Source organism: Dendronephthya gigantea, unplaced genomic scaffold (assembly GCF_004324835.1).
Source record: "Dendronephthya gigantea isolate DGI-Jeju-01 unplaced genomic scaffold, DenGig_1.0 000215F, whole genome shotgun sequence".
Taxonomy (NCBI): Eukaryota; Metazoa; Cnidaria; class Anthozoa; order Malacalcyonacea; family Nephtheidae; genus Dendronephthya; species Dendronephthya gigantea.
In genome coordinates, this window is record NW_021163225.1 from 80,433 (window position 1) to 100,984 (window position 20,552).

The window sequence follows — 20,552 nt, forward strand, 5'->3', positions numbered from 1 at the left end:
GCGAAATTGTATTAAACTTGTGGAAAGCCACTGTATGTATTTCTCATAATATCATTCATGTGTCAATGTTTTGCCTGCGCCATCTCTTCCCGGTTCTGTGAAATTCTCGTTTTATACGCTGCTGCACAGTATTTTGGAAAAGAAAAACGCACGGGAATATTGAGAAATCGACGTCAACGCGCCGATATGCTATAATCCGTTAATTAATAATCACCAATTAATAGCACGATTGCAGTGCAAAGGAGCCACAACAGACACTACCTAATATCTTATTTTCTATTAATAAATTTTGTTGAAATTTTGTGTATAAGCATTATGACTTATAACTACGAATATTCATGCTGAGCGCGATAGCATACATGCATGCCATATTTTTGGCATTGTAAGTTCGAAAGTCTTAGCATAATTGTAGGTTGTAATCAGTTGAGCCAATCAGCTATTGAAACGTAAGAATTACAAGATAAAAGCTAGGCAGTAAGCATTGCCTTTGCATAAATAGTTATTTAGTTCTACCCAGTGGTTCTACCTTCACAAACTACCAAACCACGACTACAGAAATAAGTTCTGGCGACGTTTTCAGTCGGGCTTTGGATCCATATCCACACTATGTAGGAAATATTCCACGCCGCATCAACTATGAATGTTGGCGAAATTATCAACACTGTTGGACATGGTTTGATTCTACTAATGATTTGTTGTTGTTCAAGTATTGCTGGTAAAGTCTTTTGAAATTCTATAACATTTCACATCGCTGTAGATTAAGTCATAAGCTATTTTCCACTTTTTTCTTACAGCTGATTACCAGCATCGAAGAAAAAACAGGTAAAATTATTTTGATATAATGTTGTTAGTCGTTCTGCAGTAACATCGATATCCTGATTACGTCAAATGAACCAGCTGTCTTTCCCAACCGCACGCACGTGTATACCACGCGGGGTTTGAAAGATGCGAATATTATCCTGAACTCTGTAAACGTTACCAGAATTTCTACTGGAAATTCGATGATATATGAAAGTTTAAACAAGGCCATAGCTAATTTAGGGATGTATATATATTCGTAATTCGTCTTATGGCCGACTGATTTCTTTTCAAAGTGTTTGTTCCTACGATATGCAATCATAAACGTGTGAATATACACCCCTCCCACTGAGCGTTCAAGGCCAAAGTTGCTTAAAGGTCAATTCTGAGCGTTCAAGGCCAGAATTGTATAAACTATAAAGGTCTATTTATACGAACCAATTTTGTTTGATCCAATTCACTCATGATGGATTGACTTGAAAGCCTATGGGCAACAAACCAACATAATCTAGCGTATATTACGGATCGTGATTCGTGAGAACAGACCTTAAGTCCCCATATAAATATCCATCCGGTTCATCTAAGCCATACGGCTGATAGCCGTAAGGCTAATACGTACGGGCTGGCAGCCGTAAAACGTACGTACGCTTGTACGGTCGCCCCAGACTTCATGATGTGCTCAAGATCTGCAGCGCGCGTTTACAAGGCCTGGGAATAGGCTGCAAGATCTGGGGATATCGGAAATGACGCACCTTCCCTAGCTACAGTAAACTAGCTATCAATAATAATAAATTGATCTGTAATTGTGCGCTGTTGTCTCCGGCATTTCTCCCTTGTCTGGCCTCTGTTGTCTGGCTTGCTGTAAGGAAATTTTCACTGATATCCAGGTGAAATATCTGGAGGGAATTTTTTTGCAGAAAAAGAGCTCATTTGCGAAATATTTGCATCTAAAAATCGATAAATACATTTTGTTATTGAAATAACATTGCGCCACAACATACGAAAATATGCGGGCTTTTCCCCGAGATACTGAGACTGTTCACATGATACGCGTGCTATAAAGATGTACCTAGGAACCGGATGGAGACATCCCCCTCTCCCCCCAAAAATATAAGAATATAGAGAACAAATATAAACCACACTAGCTAGTGGTGTCCTTACAGCTTTGGCAGGCAATCCATCCCTAAAGGCCCTTTTATTAACCAAAACGGCCCCCGGAAGCTGGTCCCCCCATGGCCCCCCAAACTCTGGATACCTCCTACGCCCATGTATAGAATAGACCCTGTTTTGCGTGCAGCCTTTTACCACCAGGGACAAAGGGACAAAGTATCAACGAGCTTCACTCAACATAGCACAATCGTCCGGTGAAAAACTCAGATATCGCATTTATTTTGGAAAGATAGAGAGTTTGCACCATGAAATCATATTCACGGCTGGTAGCCGTATAACATACGTCCACTGTATGGTTTAATATGGTGTATGAATGGTGATATTAGAGCGTTTGCACATAAAACCATATTCACGGCTGGTAGCCGTATAACGTACGTCCCCTGTGTGGTATATGGTGGTTGAATGTTGATATTAGAGAGTTTGGACTATGAAATCGTATTCATGGCTGGCAGCCGTATAACGTACGTCCGCTGTATGGTATATGGTGGTTGAATGGTGATATTAGAGAGTTTGCACCATGAAATCATTTTCACGGCTGGTAGCCGTATAACGTACGTCCTCTCTATAGTATATGGAGTAGACACCGCAGAAATTGGTGTTTAAGACGTTTCAACCCGAAAATCTAATCGCTGGTTCACAATTGTGCATTTCTGTATCGCCCTATCAAAGAGAAACCTTTTGAATATCTTAAAAAAGTTCAATTTTTCTTCTGAATACGCATTCTGCAATCTTTTGACAGCTCATCATACACATCTGACCGCTGTGAAATGGCCATTTTGAGGCTTAAAGTATACACAAGGTTATTAATTCAGACGATTCGTTTTTACCGTGAGCAAGCTTCAATCTTTTGTGCAAGACATATTTTCTTGAATATTTATAAATCTTTTTCTCACCAAGTTTAAAGTCTAAGTATCGAGAATTGCGGCTAAGCCTATACCAATTTCCGCGGTGTCTATGGAGTATGAATGGTGATATTAGAGAGTTTCCACCATGAAATCATATTTACAGCTGCTAGCCGTATAACATACGTCCTCTCTATGGTATATGGAGTATGAATGGTAATATTAGACAGTTTGCAGCCTGAAATCATATTCACGGCTGGCAGTCGAATAAGGTACGTCCGCTGTATGGTATATGGTGGTTGAATGTTGATATTAGAGAGTTTGAACATGAAATCATATTCAAGGCCGGTAGTCGTATAACGTACGTCCTCTGTATGGTATATGTAATATGAAGGGTAATATTAGACAGTTTGCACCATGAAAATCACATTCACAGCTGGTAGCCTTATAACGTACGTCCGTTGTACCGTATATGGTGGTTGAATGTCGATGATAGAGAGTTTTCACATGAAATCATATTCAAGGCCGGTAGCCGTATAACGTACGTCCTCTGTATGGTATATGGAGTATGAATGGTGATATTAGAGAGTTTGCACCAACGTATCTCCGCTGTATGGTATATAGTGCCTCATTTTATTTAAACCAAAGGTGATGGTGGTAAACACTCATGGTGTGGATGGGAAAAAATTTTACCATTCATATTCCATATACCATGCAGCGTACGCACGTTATACGGCTACCAGCCGTTAATATGATTTCATGGTGAAAACTCTCTAATATCACCATTCATATACCATATACCACACAGCGGACGTAGGTTATACAGCTACCAGCCGTGAATATCATTTCATGGTGCAAACGATCTAATATCACCATTCATACTCCATATACCATACACCAGACTTACGTTATACGGCTGCCAGCCGTTAATATGATTTCATGGTGCAAACTCTCTAATATCAAAATTCAACCACCATATACCATACAGCGGACGTACGTTATTCGGCTACCAGCCGTGAATATGATTTCATGGTGCAAACTCTCTAATATCACCATTCATACTCCATACTGCATATACTACTATACAACGGACGTACATTCTGAGGCCACCAACCGTGAATATGATTTCATGGTGCTAACTCTCTAATATCATCATTCAACCACCATATACCATACAGCGGGCGTACGTTATAAGGCTACCAGCCGTGAATATGATTTCATGGTGCAAACTTTCTAATATCACCATTCAACCACCATATACCATAAAGCGGACGTACGTCATACGGCTACCAGCCGTTAATATGATTTCATGGTGCAAACTCTCTAATATCAAAATGCAACCACTATATACCATACAGCGGACGTACGTTATTCGGCTACCAGCCGTGAATATGATTTCATGGTGCAAACTCTCTAATATCACCATTCATACTCCATATACCATACAGCGGACGTACGTCATACGGCTACCAGCCGTTAATATGATTTCATGGTGCAAACTCTCTAATATCACCATTCAACCACCATATACCATACAGCGGACGTACGTCATACAGCTACCAGCCGTGAATATGATTTCATGGTGCAAACTCTATAATATCATCATTCAACCACCATATACCATACAGCGGGCGTACGTTATAAGGCTACCAGCCGTAAATATGATTTCCTGGTGCAAACTTTCTAATATCACCATTCAACCACTATATACCATACAGCGGACGTACGTCATACGGCTACCAGCCGTTAATATGATTTCATGGTGCAAACTCTCTAATATCACCATTCAACAACCATATACCATACAGCGGACGTACGTTATTCTGCTACCAGCCGTGAATATGATTTCATGGTGCAAACTCCCTAATATCACCATTCATACTCCATATACTACTATACAACGGACGTACGTTATGAGGCCACCAGCCGTGAATATGATTTCATGGTGCAAACTCTCTAATATCATCATTCAACCACCTTATACCATACAGCGGGCGCACGTTATAAGGCTACCAGCCGTGAATATGATTTCATGGTGCAAACTCTAATATCACGATTCATACTCCATATACCATACAATGGACATACGTTATAAGGCCACCGGCCGTGAATATGATTTCATGGTGCAAACTCTCTAATATCATCATTCCCCACCATATACTATACAGCAGACGTACGTTATTCGGCTGCCAGCCGTGAATATGATTTCATGGTGCAAACTCTCTAATATCACCATTCATACTCCATATACCATAGAGGGGACGTACGTTATACGGCTACCAGCTGTGAATATGATTTCATGGTGCAAACTCTCTAATATCACCATTCATACTCCATATACCATAGAGAGGACGTACGTTATACGGCTACCAGCCGTGAATATGATTTCATGGTGCAAACTTTCTAAAATCAATATTCATACATCATTTATCATACAACGGACGTACGTTATTCGGCTACCAGCCGTGAATATGATTTCATTTTGCAAACTCTTTAATATCAACATTCATACACTATATACCATACAGCGGACGTACGTTATATGGCTGCCAGCCGTGAATATGATTTCATGATGCAAACTGTCTATCAGCATTCATACAATATGTACCATACAACGGACGTACGTTATGAGGCCATTAGCCATTAATATGATTTCATGGTGCAAACTCTCTAATATCATCATTCAACCACCATATACCATACAGCGGGCGTACGTTATAAGACTACCAGCCGTGAATATGATTTCCTGGTGCAAACTTTCTAATATCACCATTCAACCACATATAGCACATACGGCTACCAGCCGTTAATATGATTTCATGGTGCAAACTCTCTAATATCACCATTCAACCACCATATACCATACAGCGGACGTACGTTATTCGGCTACCAGCCGTGAATATGATTTCATGGTGCAAAACTCTCTAATATCACCATTCATACTCCATATACTACTATACAACGGACGTACGTTATGAGGCCACCAGCCGTGAATATGATTTCACGGTGCAAACTCTCTAATATCATCATTCAACCACCATATACCATACAGCGGGCGTACGTTATAAGGCTACCAGCCGTGAATATGATTTCATGGTGTAAACTCTCTAATATCACGATTCATACTCCATATACCATACAATGGACATACGTTATAAGGCCACCGGCCGTGAATATGATTTCATGGTGCAAACTCTCTAATATCATCATTCCACCACCATATACTATACAGCGGACGTACGTTATTCGGCTGCCAGCCGTGAATATGATTTCATGGTGCAAACTCTCTAATATCACCATTCATACTCCATATACCATAGAGAGGACGTACGTTATACGGCTACCAGCCGTGAATATGATTTCATGGTGCAAATTTTCTAAAATCAATATTCATACATCATTCAGTATCATACAACGGACGTACGTTATATGGCTGCCAGCTGTGAATATGATTTCATGGTGCAGACTTTCTAATATCACCATTCAACAACTATATATCATACAGCGGACGTACGTTATAAGGCTACCAGCCGTGAATATGATTTCATTTTGCAAACTCTTTAATATCAACATTCTTACACTATATACCATACAGCGGACGTACGTTATATGGCTGCCAGCCGTGAATATGATTTCATGGTGCAAACTGTCTATCAGCATTCATACACCATGTACTATACAATATAGGTATATGTTATAGTCTTATAGAGCTTCATGCAGTGTTTTAAATGTTATAGTTATAATATTAATGGTTTTGTGTTATGGTTGCAATAAAGGCTTTGTCAAGAACAATATCGACAACAATACACCACCACTACACACCCAATGGTTTATTTATTACGTATATTTTTCATAACAGAAAGGATAGGATTAAAGAAATATGACATTATTTGAAAATTCCTCTTTGCTTGTATCTTCAAACTGCAATAGCTGAACAATCTGAGGAAGATTGCACGACTGCACACTCTACACTACAATCACTAAGAATGCCTGTGGATAAAAATCAAAATCATTAAATTACTTCTCAACATTTATTGACATATATATGTCAAGAACTTATATATACATGCAAGTACCATACCTTTTATTTTGCATATGCATGGTTCTTGCATGACGAAGTATGTATGCTACAAATGTCTCTACTTCCGTGGTCAGTTCTATAGTGAACATTTCTGTTCTCATATCATCCTAAGCCTTTTTGTTTTCTCTGGGCTTTTTGATAAGGAGTTGTGCCATCAACTTCACTGATCCTCTCATCTAATCCTTCATCTTCTATTTCACAAGATATAATTTGCTCATGTATCTCATCATCATTACCTTCTTGTAAAAACCTTGTAGGCTGGGCAACCTTCTCCATTTCTGTGAGACCATCATGATGATGAATGACTACAGGAACAGAAGGCAACTTTTTTACACATATCAGCAAATATTACTATTAATGGTACATATTTGACATAATATTATGACCTACAGTTTCTGCAGTCCTTACCTAGAAATCATTGCAAAGTTGCATAATTCATATAAACCATTGATATAAAGAAACCAAAATAAATATGTACCCCATACTAGTTATATCATCAAGCCAGATGCCTAACAAAATTGCCTTCCTTTGAAAAATTAAAGAAAAATACCACAATAAAACTGTTAAAACTGTTATAAGAGTAAACTTTTTCCAATTGACTGACTCATAGCCCAAAGAAACATTATTAGAATCTTGTAGTTGCAAAAGATGGCGTCGTTTATTCCAGAATTAAATTCATAACAAATAAAAATATTCGCATTTTCCAGCAGAATCTCATGTACTTCTAAAGTTCAGTATCTTACTTCTTCATTCTTTAAAGTTATAAACTTAATTTTTCGTTTAACTTCAGATTTAGGTAAAGAATTTCTGTAGAAACTATAATTATTGGCAGAACTCAGCGTACAAACGTACGTACGTTACACGGCAAACAGCCCGTCCGTTTGGGGTGTTTTTTACTGGCTAATAGCCGTATGGAAAGAGACGAAACGGGTGAAATATCAACTGGAACTGGGGTCAGGCAATGAGGGGGGGGGGCAAAGTTGCAGATACGCTCTTTCATTTTGAGGGATTCATTCCCAAATGTTAAGTAAATTGCCACTTCCGAGTTTCAAGAATGGCACAGGAAGCTTCTATAGTATGCGCCGAAACAGAAGTGCCGTATCACGAAACAGAAGTGCCGTATTCTTATTTTTACACACACTTTTCAAGCATGAGTAAATTCATTAAATCAATTCTATCAAACTTCTCTTATATCAAAGTCTTATTGAATTGCAGATTTCGCGTAGTCTTAAAATACGACTGGCAATCAAGAAAATATTTTATTTCGCCAGACGACAGGGGAAATATGTGATGCTGTCAGCTATTGCTCTTTTGTTATAGAACTTGTATTCCTGCCGAAGCTGAGCCAACACTCAACTCAAGTTCCTGTTTTCCTTTGGTGAATTTCACTCGGCCTTTTTGTAAAAATCACGGAATTTTTATCAAACTACGTTTTTCGAACTCCTTCTCGACAAAATACGAAAAACAACGAACTAAACCGAGTCCAAGACACTCTCGAGAGGCTTGGGGAGTTAAAAATAAGTCTTTATTCGAAGATTAGCGTTACCAAAGTGCGAATATGCATTCCAATCCTAAATATATACCTTTGTCATTTATTTTTTCCGAGTTGTGACAGAACGCAAAGTGTTTATAAAGAGAAGGCAGCTTGTCGTGAAACACGCGTTAACGTGTACCACTTATGTGACTATGTAAGCATCAGGGAGACTTTTAAAAAGTATTTTTCAATTCGGTGGTCGGGTGCGACACCAGAAAGAAAAAATTCATACTTGGAGATCTACAACCAGTCCGAAATGCGGGTGACTCGCCAGAATGCTGGTACACTGAATTCAGAAACACAACAGGTAGAATTGACACATCTGTAAATCATTTTCTTATGTTTAAATTAATTCTATGCTGCATGATAGAAAGCAAGTCCTATGAGCTGACTCAAAAATGCTTTATCCCCTGAAAAAAATTACCCACTGAGGTGCATTTTAAGAAAATTCAAGATTTTTGACGCATTGTGACGTTTATTGCTTGGGCAACCTAACGATAATTTCACTCCCAGAACCTATATCTTTTTGTGCGGCGTTGATTACATGTTTTGTCAGTACTGTGAGGCAGTTACTAGCATTTTCTCAATGTAATATTCCAGATAGACTCACAATAGTAGGAACAAGTGCAAATATAGGTAAGTGTTGATTTATGTTCAAGCTGCTACACGAATCAATCAAGTAACAAACTCTGCGTGAATGTATTTTTAATTTCAATTATCAATCTTATTATATACTGGATGCAAATAGGATTTAGAAACATTCACAAATGAATCTTTTTGTACTCTGAAGCCACACAACATCCATGCCTGTTATATTATGCGGCATTTTCTAAAAATAGGAAATGCCAAATAGCATAGTTACTGAAATCTTCTTAGCTTAATATAGCGCTAATGATGACATGATAGATCAGTATGCTAGTGTCAGTTCTCCTCAGTGACTATAGTTTTAAGAATATCGTTTCGTTCTAAAGAGGAAAAAATGACACACAGTAAACACGGTTACTTAAGTTTATTGTCTACAGCTGCTATATCGCTTTTCCACACAGATTGTCAGCAGCTACAATGGTAACATATCAGTGACATCTTCGGGTATTCCATGCCAATCATGGACAGAACAATGTCCACATCGTCATACCATGAACACCACATATCCAGAATTAAATAACGCCAAGAATAACTGTCGTAATCCCAAGAACTCAGGACAACGGCCTTGGTGTTTTACTACAGATAGGAACAAAAGATGGGAGTACTGTGAGATTCCTAAATGTACACCAGGTGATGCAGGTTTATTTCAGATGTTTGAAGAACTTCTTTTTCGTTTTCTATGCACTTTCGGTACAGACATTCTTTGTAATTTTGGGCGTTGCCTTATAAGCCACGTAAGAAAACGAAAACATAATAATCAGTGGGAAAACGAGGCAGCCCGTAGGGCGAGTTTTTCTACGTTATGTCGAGCTCTCCAAAACTCTACAAGTGTTTCTATAATTGTGTATAAATATAGAAAAAATCTTTCTTTCTTTTATAACGCAAAAAAATTTTTCTACGTCCGTTTCTGTACAGCTTTAGTATAAATTTCGAGGTGACTATTCATTTTCATCCGTTCTGATTGACTAAGATTCACTGTCTCTGAAATGATAGTCACTGGTCGGCTACTCGTTGTTTTTCAAATAAGCAATTTGAAATAATCATAATTTTTTATGAAATTGTGTTGATTGTTATTTGTAAACACCTGGAAATTTATACTAAAACAATTAGTCGCCTTGTGAAATTCATGAATAATTAATGAGTCTATCTTGCAATCATTGCGCAGCATTTTGGTCACATGTATACATTTGTAATTCTCCATAAAGGTCTCATGAATTGTTAATTAATATATTAACTTTGATACAACCAATCTTAATTAGTATTCATAACTTTGTTACACACATGCCCTAATATGCATTAAGCTTTATTTATTCTTTTTACAAGCACGTTAAAATACTCATTCACTTCACCTTCGGCTAGTGAATATAGGCTTGTAAACACCTCCCCTTCGTCGACAAATTGTTAAATAGAAGCACACAGTACGCTTCTCGACCAATCAGTACGTGCGCACTATATATAAATGTTATATTAGAAAAGTAATTAGTGGGCGGGAGGAAGGGCTGCTTGCCTACCGTGCGGTGCCGATTTCAAACTACAGCTTCGGCTTGAATTACTGAGAAAAGGGGGAGGGGTGAAAAGTGCAACCAACAATGGATTTTATTAAGTTTATTTCATATAGGGCAAAAACTGTTCGTATTCAGCACCAGTACATTTATTACGTTGTTTAGTTGACGGTAATTATGGGAATTGGTCATTAAAAGATAAGTGTAATGTGAGTTGCGGCGAAGGTTTTGAAACATGGCAACGAGATTGTGACAAACCTAAGCCAAAGTTTGGCGGAAAATATTGCAGTGAAATCGGAGAGTCAGTTGAATACAGATCCTGTTTGGCTGAACCCTGTCCAGGTAAAGAAATATTATCTTGTTCAAGCATAACTAATATAAGCCGTTAGCATAGTCGACCCCAGAAAATTATCTTGTTTCTTTAACATTGACCAGCAGAAGCAATTCAAACCAATAGATTGTGTCCAGGAAATTAACACATTGTAAATGATTTAATTATCACATACGCGTGGGAATTGAGAATTAGATTTAGTTCAAGTCCTCATTACATATAGTATAAATAATTCCTAAAATTCTAAAACCGGGCGCAAAAAGCGATGATAGTCGGTTTTTCATGATGCGCACGAGCCTAAGTGTACCATCAATGACAACATCATGATTTTGCTGAAAACATCAACTTAACCCGGATAGGCAGACTAAAATTATGTTGTCATTTCATGTGTGTGCCTAAGTCTTTTTCACCCTACCACCTTTGCCACCCTTGCATAGAAATGACCAATACTGGTCACACCACGTTCAAGTTGTTTACTAACTTTGATTAATGTGCCGGTTTTCTTACTAGTAAACGGTGGTTATGGCAACTGGAGTGTTAGAATTCCTTGCAATGTTTCGTGCGGTGAAGGAGTGGAGATATGGCGACGTAATTGTGATAATCCTAAACCCAAATACGGAGGCAGTAACTGCAGTGGGCTGGGAAACTCGGCTGAATTAAGAAAATGTAAAAGAAAAACTTGTCAAAGTAAGAGTCAAACCAACTATATACATGCTGAAGAGTAACACCATGATATTCAGCGCTTCTGGCATTAAAATCTGGCTTAATCGTCGACACGAAGCTCCATCAGTTGATTCAGTTCTATAACGTCCAGTCACTAGCTGTTAATATAATAACGTTACATTGTCTTTTTTATACGTAACATTTCATTGGTCAAGAGCCATGATCTATTAGAAGACTGCTGCACGGAATGACGTCACAAAAAGTTTAACGAATTTAATCACTTTTTCATTTTGTCAGCCAATCACACTTTAGCAAGGGTTGTAAATTAGCTAATCGCATTTTCAAACCAATAGATCACGAACTCTATGCGTGATATGCTCATAATTTTTACCTTTTCAATTTTTGCACTAATTTGGGAAAATAAAAACAACCTGTTTGCCTGTTTAATTTGGGACCTTTTCGATTTTATTATAGAAAACAAAAAGATAACATTTAACCGTTGTCTGTTAAGTAATAGATACACGGTTTGACGCCATTAGTGATAAGAACAAAAAGTTACCAGTCTCCTCGGCAGCGCGTGGCTACTTTTTGGGTTCCATAACTGAACAGACAAGGGTTAAATGTTGTCTATTTATTAATTGGCACATTTTTTACAAAACGTCGAAGTATCTCATTCTAATTTTCATTTTGCAGTTGCTGGTACTTATGGCAACTGGACAAAGTCTTCCCCGTGCAGTGTCACGTGTGGTCAAGGTGTTGAAATATGGACGCGACTATGTTATGTTCCGCCAGGAGAGTTTAGTGAGAATTGTAGTAAGCAGGGAGCAGCTTATCGGGTTCAAGTATGTGAGATGAAACATTGCTCAGGTAACCATTGTTTCGGTCTTAGTACATCCGGGTAAAACGCAAAATTCCTCACCAAAAACATTTTAGTGTTTCACAAGTTCCTGCATAATCATGCTCGTTTTTCATAAAACATTTTCAGTCTGCAAAATCTTTCAAAAATATCTTGCTTGCTCTGTTACGCTATGTTACTCAATCTTTTAACAATTTTTTTTGCGAATTTTTAAATGTTTCCAAAAACCGGACCATTTCTATCATCATTGCTACTGTTTCTTTCGTGATTGTCATTGCAGTTGTTTTGTTCATTCGAAAACAAAAAGCCAAAGAAGGTGATTATATATTACTGTGCCTGACTATATTACTTTACCGTTTCTGATTCATTCAGATCAATACCGTAGCCAACTGTCTTTACACAAATACGGCTCACATTCAGCTAATACTTCGTTGAGTACTGGGTGTATCAATAAAACGGCAGCCACCTTATATTCATATATGTTCGTTTCTATTCCATAACAAAAGATAGTAGGCACCTGGGAGGCTTGCACTTTTTTGATACACCCTATAGTTTGATAACAACTGTTTTATTTTCGGATCCATTGGTCTCGCCTGGAAGGACGTGTCCTCTTAGTCATATTCAAAACCGCGTCATTATCTTCAATCCGCTTAAAAAATGTGGAGAGTATGTTGCGACGATTAAACCAAACAGTACCGTCGATAGGGCTCGGGAAACGGGCCGAATGCTGAAAACTGGGCTTATATGTATGCCTGTGGCACTGAAAAATATTTACAATTACAGTGTGAACTAGTCCGCACATGATTAAATGTAAATGTAAAGATGTAATATAGGTGTAAATTTGTAATTATTGATAAGTTTGTGACTGACACATAATACAAGCTAACATTCAGTCAGTACATAGTTTACCCCTGTTTCTCATTCAATGCTCAACTTCCTGCGATGTTTCCTATTGAGTTTCAACGACGCCAGCGTTGCAATCACCAAGCATGGTAGGAAAAAGAGGTAAAAAGTTTGGTAAATTGGTATTAGCATTTTTTTAATCCTCATAGACTCTTCACATTCCGCAACTCCAGAGAACCGCCCTCCAGAGTACGGCAATCTTACACCTGATGGAAATCCGATTCCACAACATTCGCGTGGTGTTGTGCTGTGGAGAAGAGATTATGTCAACACACATTCTTCGCAGAGATCTTGGTATGACAGACTCCAACTATTTCCACCATTGGCGGTTGAATGGCTTCGAAACGCATGGGGAAATGTTGATGAGTCTGGCAAGCATGTTTATGACGTCCTGGGACGTCATGTCAAAAATGTTTTCGTTCCGTACGACGATTTGTGCTTAAAAACAAATACGGTACAAGAGGGAAATGGGACAGAACTTTACGACACTCCAGAACGACCCTCACCTGTCATATTACCTACAGAAATTGCTAACTGTCCCACAACCGAGATTGCTTAATAATTACAGGACATCTGTCTCTCTTCCCTGGAAGTCGTGCTGGGTTTTTTAACTTTGCTCATGACCGATCATAAAATTTACTTCGTCACAGTAGCTTAGTATGTTTTTTTATTTGCATATTCTTTATAAACATCAGTGTAGTTTTCTTGTAATTTTTGTCTCGCATATTCAACCCGGGATGCCGAAGCAGTTGGGGCAGGAGGGGCAGCTGCCCCCTTGCCTTTTGCTAGCAGGGACAAGGGGAACAAAGGTTGTTTACCATTTACATGGGAAACCTATCCGGTTTGAAATTGTGCTAATGGTAAGCAAAATATTTGTTAAAAATCCCATTCGGATTATGCGCTTTCCATTTATACCGGAATCCATTGAGTATTTAACAATTCCAAGATAACGGCTTTAATTTTTGACATCTTTATTTTAAGTCAATGGTGTCATTTCTGTTGTAAAAGGAAGCAAACTTAAAAACAAATTCGTTAGAATTACTTTACTTACCACGTTCATTGCCACGCAATCGTATTGTACCAGTAAAGGAAGGTCTCCAGTGCTGAAGAGGTATGAATTGCACTGAAACGATACATTGATTTTTTAAATTACCGCGTAAATTTAATCGTGAGGAGCCTGGAAGTGGTAAAAAAAATTGAGACGGACAGAATTAACCGCTTGAAACTTCCCAATCGGTATGAGAGGACAACCTTTTCAAACAAGCCGTTTATTCCGGAAAATTTCTGGTTGAGCCTTCGAAATATGCTTTTTCCATTTATTTTCCATATGGAATCACTGGAATTTCCATGTAAATGGTAAACAACCAAAGTTGCCCTTTCATTTTAACGAACCTTTCATTTTAATGAACAGTTGAAGGGAAAAACGCGTCAACTACAGTTCTTCCGGCAAGAATCAAATTTACGCATTTGCGATGCCGGTGCGATGCTCTTGCCACTAGGGAGTTTACGATCTACGACGCGGTTAGCTCGACGACGCTAGTCAATTAATTTGCTGGAAAAAGGCTACGAGAAATTAATTATGCTGCCAGGGCTTTGAAATATTCATACAAACATCTCAATAATGCTCAGAACCTCTGATGTCTAGCTGATATTGCAGTTTCATATAAGCTATCAAACAGCTAACACGTTGCAGCTGCTTTATGTCGTCGAGAGGCCGTGAAATTGCCTTATTTCAAGGCGTCGCTGGGATGGCAACGCTATCGTGGGACCACAAATTATGCATACCTATTTTCTCGCGTGTTGAGTTTCTTTGTTTCGCAAGCGCGTCGTTGAGCTGGCAACGTCGTGAATCGTCGACTGCCTACTGAGCTGCAGAGGTAGATGGCAAGAGCAAGCGTGTTTATTTAATGCATGTGTAATTTGGTAATGCCGGGAATGGTTAAGGGTAAATCGATTATGATTTTTGGCATTCACTCGATGTAAGTAAATTCTAGAGGTTTTAAAGGGTGTTATTATATGACAAGCGTCACTTCAGGTGAAATGGAGCTCAGTGATTAGCAGTGTCAACTATATGTCCTCCGGCAGTAATCGTACGTACGCTTTTGCAATGCCGGTGCAATGCTCTTGCCACTGAGCTACAGAGGTAGCTGACAAGAGCATTGCACCGGCACTTGAATTTGCCCTCCATTATCGCGCTCCCTTTTTCGACTGATGTTTTCGATACCAATGCCTCCTCTAGTGTTATTTATAATCTCTATGCTTGGAACACTACCGCAGAGAAAGGAAACGATACAGAGCTGTTTTGTACCTGCTTTTTTTAGTGCACGTGAGTTAAAAGTGACCAATTGCGCATGCTCGAGTTTTACAATATCGTCATCTATATTGCATTTTACACACTTAAGATGAATTGCAGAATTGTTTCTACTTTAAATCTATGGCACTTGCCAAGCATGCGCATAAAAATGTGAGTACACTGGTTCCAGTTCTGTATCTATTGTTTAGTCTCTGACACTACCTTGTTGTTATTTTATAAAACAATTACTTAATGGCTTCTGCATGTGTTCGGATGGCCTGGTCCAAACACTTGGGAATGTTGGGAGAATTAGGAAAAGCTCGCAAAATCACTCACTTTCGGCTCCTGTTTCGCGCACTTTTCTGAACTCTTGAAACATTCCATGCAAGAATATGGTTTACGAGCTAATTAATACATTTCTTAAGTGCGCAATATTTGATAAAAAAATAACAATGTATTAAACTAGACTAACATATGGACATGTATACCTTATTATTATTCTAACCTGTGGGCAATAAAATAGATAAATATACAATGATTTAAGGTTTTGGACTTTTGGAAGGAGATTTTTGCTAAAAGAGAAGAAACGTGCCACATATATTAACCAATTCTCAGAAATATGACGTCATTACCGCTATTATCCATCAATTCACACATTTTACTCAAGACAAATCTCGTTAGCCCAATTGTTTGCCTATCTCCGAAGTGTTGGGAGCTACGGCTCTCTAAACGGCTGAATTGGGCGTGCTCTAATTATAATAGGAACTAAGGTCTAGGTCAAACGTCCCTCTTTTCATGCACCGAATTCGAACCTAATGAAAATGAACTAAAGTCTTTGGTTGAGCTCCTTTGCATTAGGTTCGGCGCATGAAAAGAGCGACGTTTTTCCTAAGTTTCAAATTGTTTTCTTCTAGAAACTAAGAACGCTATTTGCTTTATTTTTAAAAGCTACGTATATAGGTCGAGCACAACAATGTGAGTTGTTTTTAAAACACCTGAAGTTTGAAAGAAGCTGTATATTTGACTCGTTATATTTTCAATAATCTCTGAAGTTAGGAGCTCCTATTATTACCGGCTATTAGCACAATCTTTAAAACACGCTGCTTCTAAAAGCTCAAGTTTCTCCAATGCAGTGTATAATGGTAAACAGATATATAACCCATTTTTCTCCTCTTGGAACACAATTCCTCCGTCATCGCTGTCTTCACTCCAAGGGCTACTGCTGCCGCTTTCACAATCACTGGAACTAATTGTTTGTTCTTGGGAGGTATGATCGGGCGCGGTAGAAATCTTTGTTCCGTTATGCCTCGGCGAGGCTTGTTCCAGTGATGTCGAGGGTACTGTGATGTGCTGTTTTGAAACGGCATGCTCCCGCGATGTCGTGACTGCTGGGTTGAGTTGTTCGGAACACACCTCTTCCTGTTGTTGGCTGAAACTTGTTTCTTCCGCCTGTTTTTTTGAAGCAAGTTCTTGCGATGGGAAGGCGAAACCTTTCTTTGGTAATAAGTCAGCACTCACTTCGCAAACACCATAAGCAAATACTTGCTTCGCATTTTTTTCATCACGAAAGAACACAAGAGAACCTGAATCACCGTTTTTCAGGAAAGGAGCACCACCGTATCCTTCGACAACAAATCCATCCTCAAAAAGCGGTTACTAAATTTCGCAATTGGTCTATACCTAGCAACAGGCAATTTTAAAGCTATTGAAAAAAAACTATCCAGTGGATAGCGCTAACCGGCTTTCATACAACCGGCCCAAGTTGCGTAACAACGAAAAGATCCTGTCGTCGATCCTGTGGTCCAGATTTGACAGGACGTGACATATGATATGTTATCATGGAGTAACACTACACTTGCCAACTAGAACCCCTTCAGCAAACCAAGAGAAACTGATCGCAGTTTAAATTTTGGTAATTCACGAGCCTATCTGACATTTCACTTGGGAATTTGCTTTAAAAACTTTGCAGATTACAGTCTTCGCCCCTGTGGTTCGAAGAGATTGAATATTTGCACATGGAAGTAGCCTCGCCGACTTGTGTCAACTATAATAATCTTTATCAAATATACGTCATTCAAGTGTAAATAAAAAAATCCCCATCCGGAAATCATGCCCAATTATAGAGAGAAAACTATTGCGGTAGACGCATACAACGGTCGAAAAGTAAGCCTACAACATATTGTATAGGTAGACCCAACTTGGCTGAAAAGGGTTGTACTCGCGGACTTGTTGTGAAGTTTAATTGCCTGGCTATATCGGTGAAGATAAATAAACTGATAAACGGGAACTAAATGGTTTTGATGTACGCCATGCGCCGTTGTATTGATGGCAGTTGTACTGTACTGATTCTTGCAACGATCTTCAATTCAAGCATTGCAGGTAACACTTCAAATTTTGAACCATTCAAATGTTTGCATCTCTCTAACAAGCGGGCATAATTTGGATTGAGTTTCATTAGTTCAGGCTTATTGACTTTCGACATTTCAATATCAAGCTCAAATTTCTGATCTAATGATTTTATGCGGGCTGCATAAACTTCTACTCTAATGGTGGTAGATCCTAACATCATTTCAATTCGTTTTATTTTAACAGCCTGAGGCATGACTGCTTCCAGCTGCAGTATCGAGCAGTGCGTGTGTTATAATCCCATCCACGTCCACTAGCACTATTGGATAGATAATTCAATTATCCCCCCCAGCATGAGCTGTCTTCTTTATCTCATGACCATCTGATTTGGTTACACCACAATCTTCTTCCAATCATCTGGTTTCTGTGCTTCACTGACAGGATTCCTTCGAGTCCAAAGTGGCAATGCTTCGTTGAGTTGAACATAGGTCCAGTTTTCCCAACCAGAATCACCTCATACTAGGTCATCCCGTATGTTTGGTAGTTTATCCAATGCCATGGCAACAGTTCCATTCACAGCGTCCAACTTTTTCATAGTCTCAAGTGAATGTAAACAATATGGTAACTTCTTATAGAATTCATACATCCCTTCAGGACTTGATGTTGCTGTACGTGGAAGCTCAAGGATCTCTTTTACATACGTTTTTACTATCTCGCTTTCCTTGTCAAGTCTATCCTTGAGAATTGAAACCACTCTGTTGTAGCCCTCCACATTAAATGGAAGAGCCTCGATCGCACGTTTGAATTTGTCGCATAAGAACTCCCTCAAATAAGTGAGTTTTGCAACAGGGGATATATTAGTTTTGTCAATTCTATCCGAAAACTGCCCCCCAAATCTCTGCCAGTCTCTATACGATCAATTAAATACTGTGATTGTCAGTTTCCGCAGTTTTGCATTTTTGGGGTAGAAATCTCATCTGACGTCTGTTCTTTGACGGTTCGTCAATCTGCTGAGCTTGTAATTTCATCTTGCCATCGTGAAGTTCAATTTCAAAATCCATTTTCTTTTTGTGATCGCTATATTCTCGTTTCTCTCGCGTTTCATTCAACCACTGTTCCAAAATACTTATTTTCTCATCGCCCTCGTTAAGCTCTCTTTCAATTTCCTCGATCCATGCATCAGTCTCGTCGCTTCCTTGTTTGGCTGTAATTTTCTCTGCCTCGATTTTTCGTACTAGCTTGTTGGCTTCGTTTACTATCTCTCTCAATGTCTCGACATGTCTCTTAATCGCAAGCTCTTTCGCCGCCATTAATATTTTTCCGTTTTGTCGAATTTGTCCCGAGCTCCTCTGAGTTCTACAAGTTTCGTTGCTAATTCAATGTTTGAATGACATGTCAGCCTCGTACCCAGGCGCTTTATTGGGAAACATAAAGGCTGCATTCAGCGTAATATAGAGATCTGTGGCTCCTGCGCGCTCGCACATCTCAGCCACAGATCTCTATATTACGCTGAATGCAGCCTTTATGTTTTCCAATAAAGCGCCCGGGTACGAGGCTGATGACATGTTGCTTTATATCCTTGTTGTATTCGTGACATAAATCTCCATTACTCCCGTCGTCTGATGTGCCAGGTGTCCTGAATTCCCGCCTCCCAGGATTTATTCACGGCATCATCACAAATAACTTAGTTTTCTACATATTTTAGTATGCATTAGTTGCGATAGATGTTAAATAATAACATTTTAAAGCATTTAAAATTATCTGTACGTGTAAGTGCGTATAAAAAACGCGTACTAAGTGTGAAACAGCCTTTAGGCTACGTTTACACTCTAGAGGTTTTCCTTAGTCTTTATTTAGTACATATCTTACATGCTACACGCCTAGTCAGCTCGTTCCCAAAGACCCTAAATCCCTCGTGGTCATCCGGGTTACTAGATTAACCACGTGACTTAAATACGTACAATATCAGTACACTACATACACTACTCCGTATCGGTCTGAAAACGGTGCAAAAAAGTATCAAAACGGAGCTATACGTTTACACAGCACCGGAGCGGATTTATGAACCTTGTGTTCGTTTCATCGTTTGCATAATTATATATGTATTATATATTCCTTCCCCCCCAAAATAATTCAGTTTATGTTCCATATGCCAGATAAAAGAATAGGGCGTACTTGAATTAGTGCAAATGCTAAGTTTGGCTGCGAAATTGGGTAAAATACGGATAATATAGTCATGCTAGATTGGCATATTTTGTATTACGCGCGGAAATTGTGTAACTAATTTGTATGCTTTTGTTTTACGGCCGGAAGTTTGTAACTAATGCAACATGGTTTGTAACCCGGTTTGCACATGATAGCAGCAGGTTAGAGTGTATATGTAATCGTCGGCAAGTATAAACTGGCTCTCTTTCGATAAAACTGGTCCGAGAAACAGGTAAAAGTAATTTGCAAACCGTATTACAAACCCTGTTACGTTAGTTACAAACTTCCAGCCGTAATACAAACGCATACAAAAATCGAAAATTTCTCATTCCTTGCTTTAAAGATTCCGATTTTTCTCGTTCCTTGTTTTAAAGATTACTGCT

General features: G+C 38.8%; 1 protein-coding gene and 1 long non-coding RNA gene across 3 annotated transcripts; both read left to right on the forward strand.

The window, feature by feature from the left end:
• Positions 1–515: 515 nt before the first annotated feature.
• LOC114539732 lies at positions 516–8,298 on the forward strand. The gene is made up of 3 exons (XR_003688930.1): positions 516–715; positions 795–822; positions 8,212–8,298. It is a non-coding gene; the product is annotated as an uncharacterized LOC114539732 (long non-coding RNA).
• Positions 8,299–8,326: 28 nt separating this feature from the next.
• LOC114539730 (coadhesin-like) lies at positions 8,327–14,501 on the forward strand. Of its 2 annotated transcripts, XM_028560338.1 has the most exons (8): positions 8,327–8,732; positions 9,026–9,061; positions 9,472–9,700; positions 10,738–10,914; positions 11,414–11,590; positions 12,260–12,433; positions 12,637–12,738; positions 13,475–14,501. In XM_028560338.1, exons 3-8 carry the CDS (start codon positions 9,562–9,564, stop codon positions 13,882–13,884), a joined length of 1,179 nt encoding a protein of 392 aa, XP_028416139.1. In that variant the 5' UTR covers positions 8,327–8,732; positions 9,026–9,061; positions 9,472–9,561; the 3' UTR covers positions 13,885–14,501. The 2 variants fall into 2 exon arrangements, with proteins under 2 accessions (XP_028416139.1, XP_028416140.1); XM_028560339.1 differs by lacking the exon at positions 12,637–12,738.
• The last annotated feature ends 6,051 nt before the right edge of the window (positions 14,502–20,552 follow it).

What these genes read in the sequence shown, in the direction of transcription:
- LOC114539730 (XM_028560338.1), top strand. Translation starts at nt 9,562, where the DNA reads ATGAACACCACATATCCAGAATTAAATAACGCCAAGAATAACTGTCGT. An exon ending in GATTCCTAAATGTACACCAG is followed by an intron (nt 9,701 to 10,737) that starts GTGATGCAGGTT and finishes TACGTTGTTTAG; the next exon opens with TTGACGGTAATTATGGGAAT. An exon ending in AAAACAAAAAGCCAAAGAAG is followed by an intron (nt 12,739 to 13,474) that starts GTGATTATATAT and finishes TAATCCTCATAG; the next exon opens with ACTCTTCACATTCCGCAACT.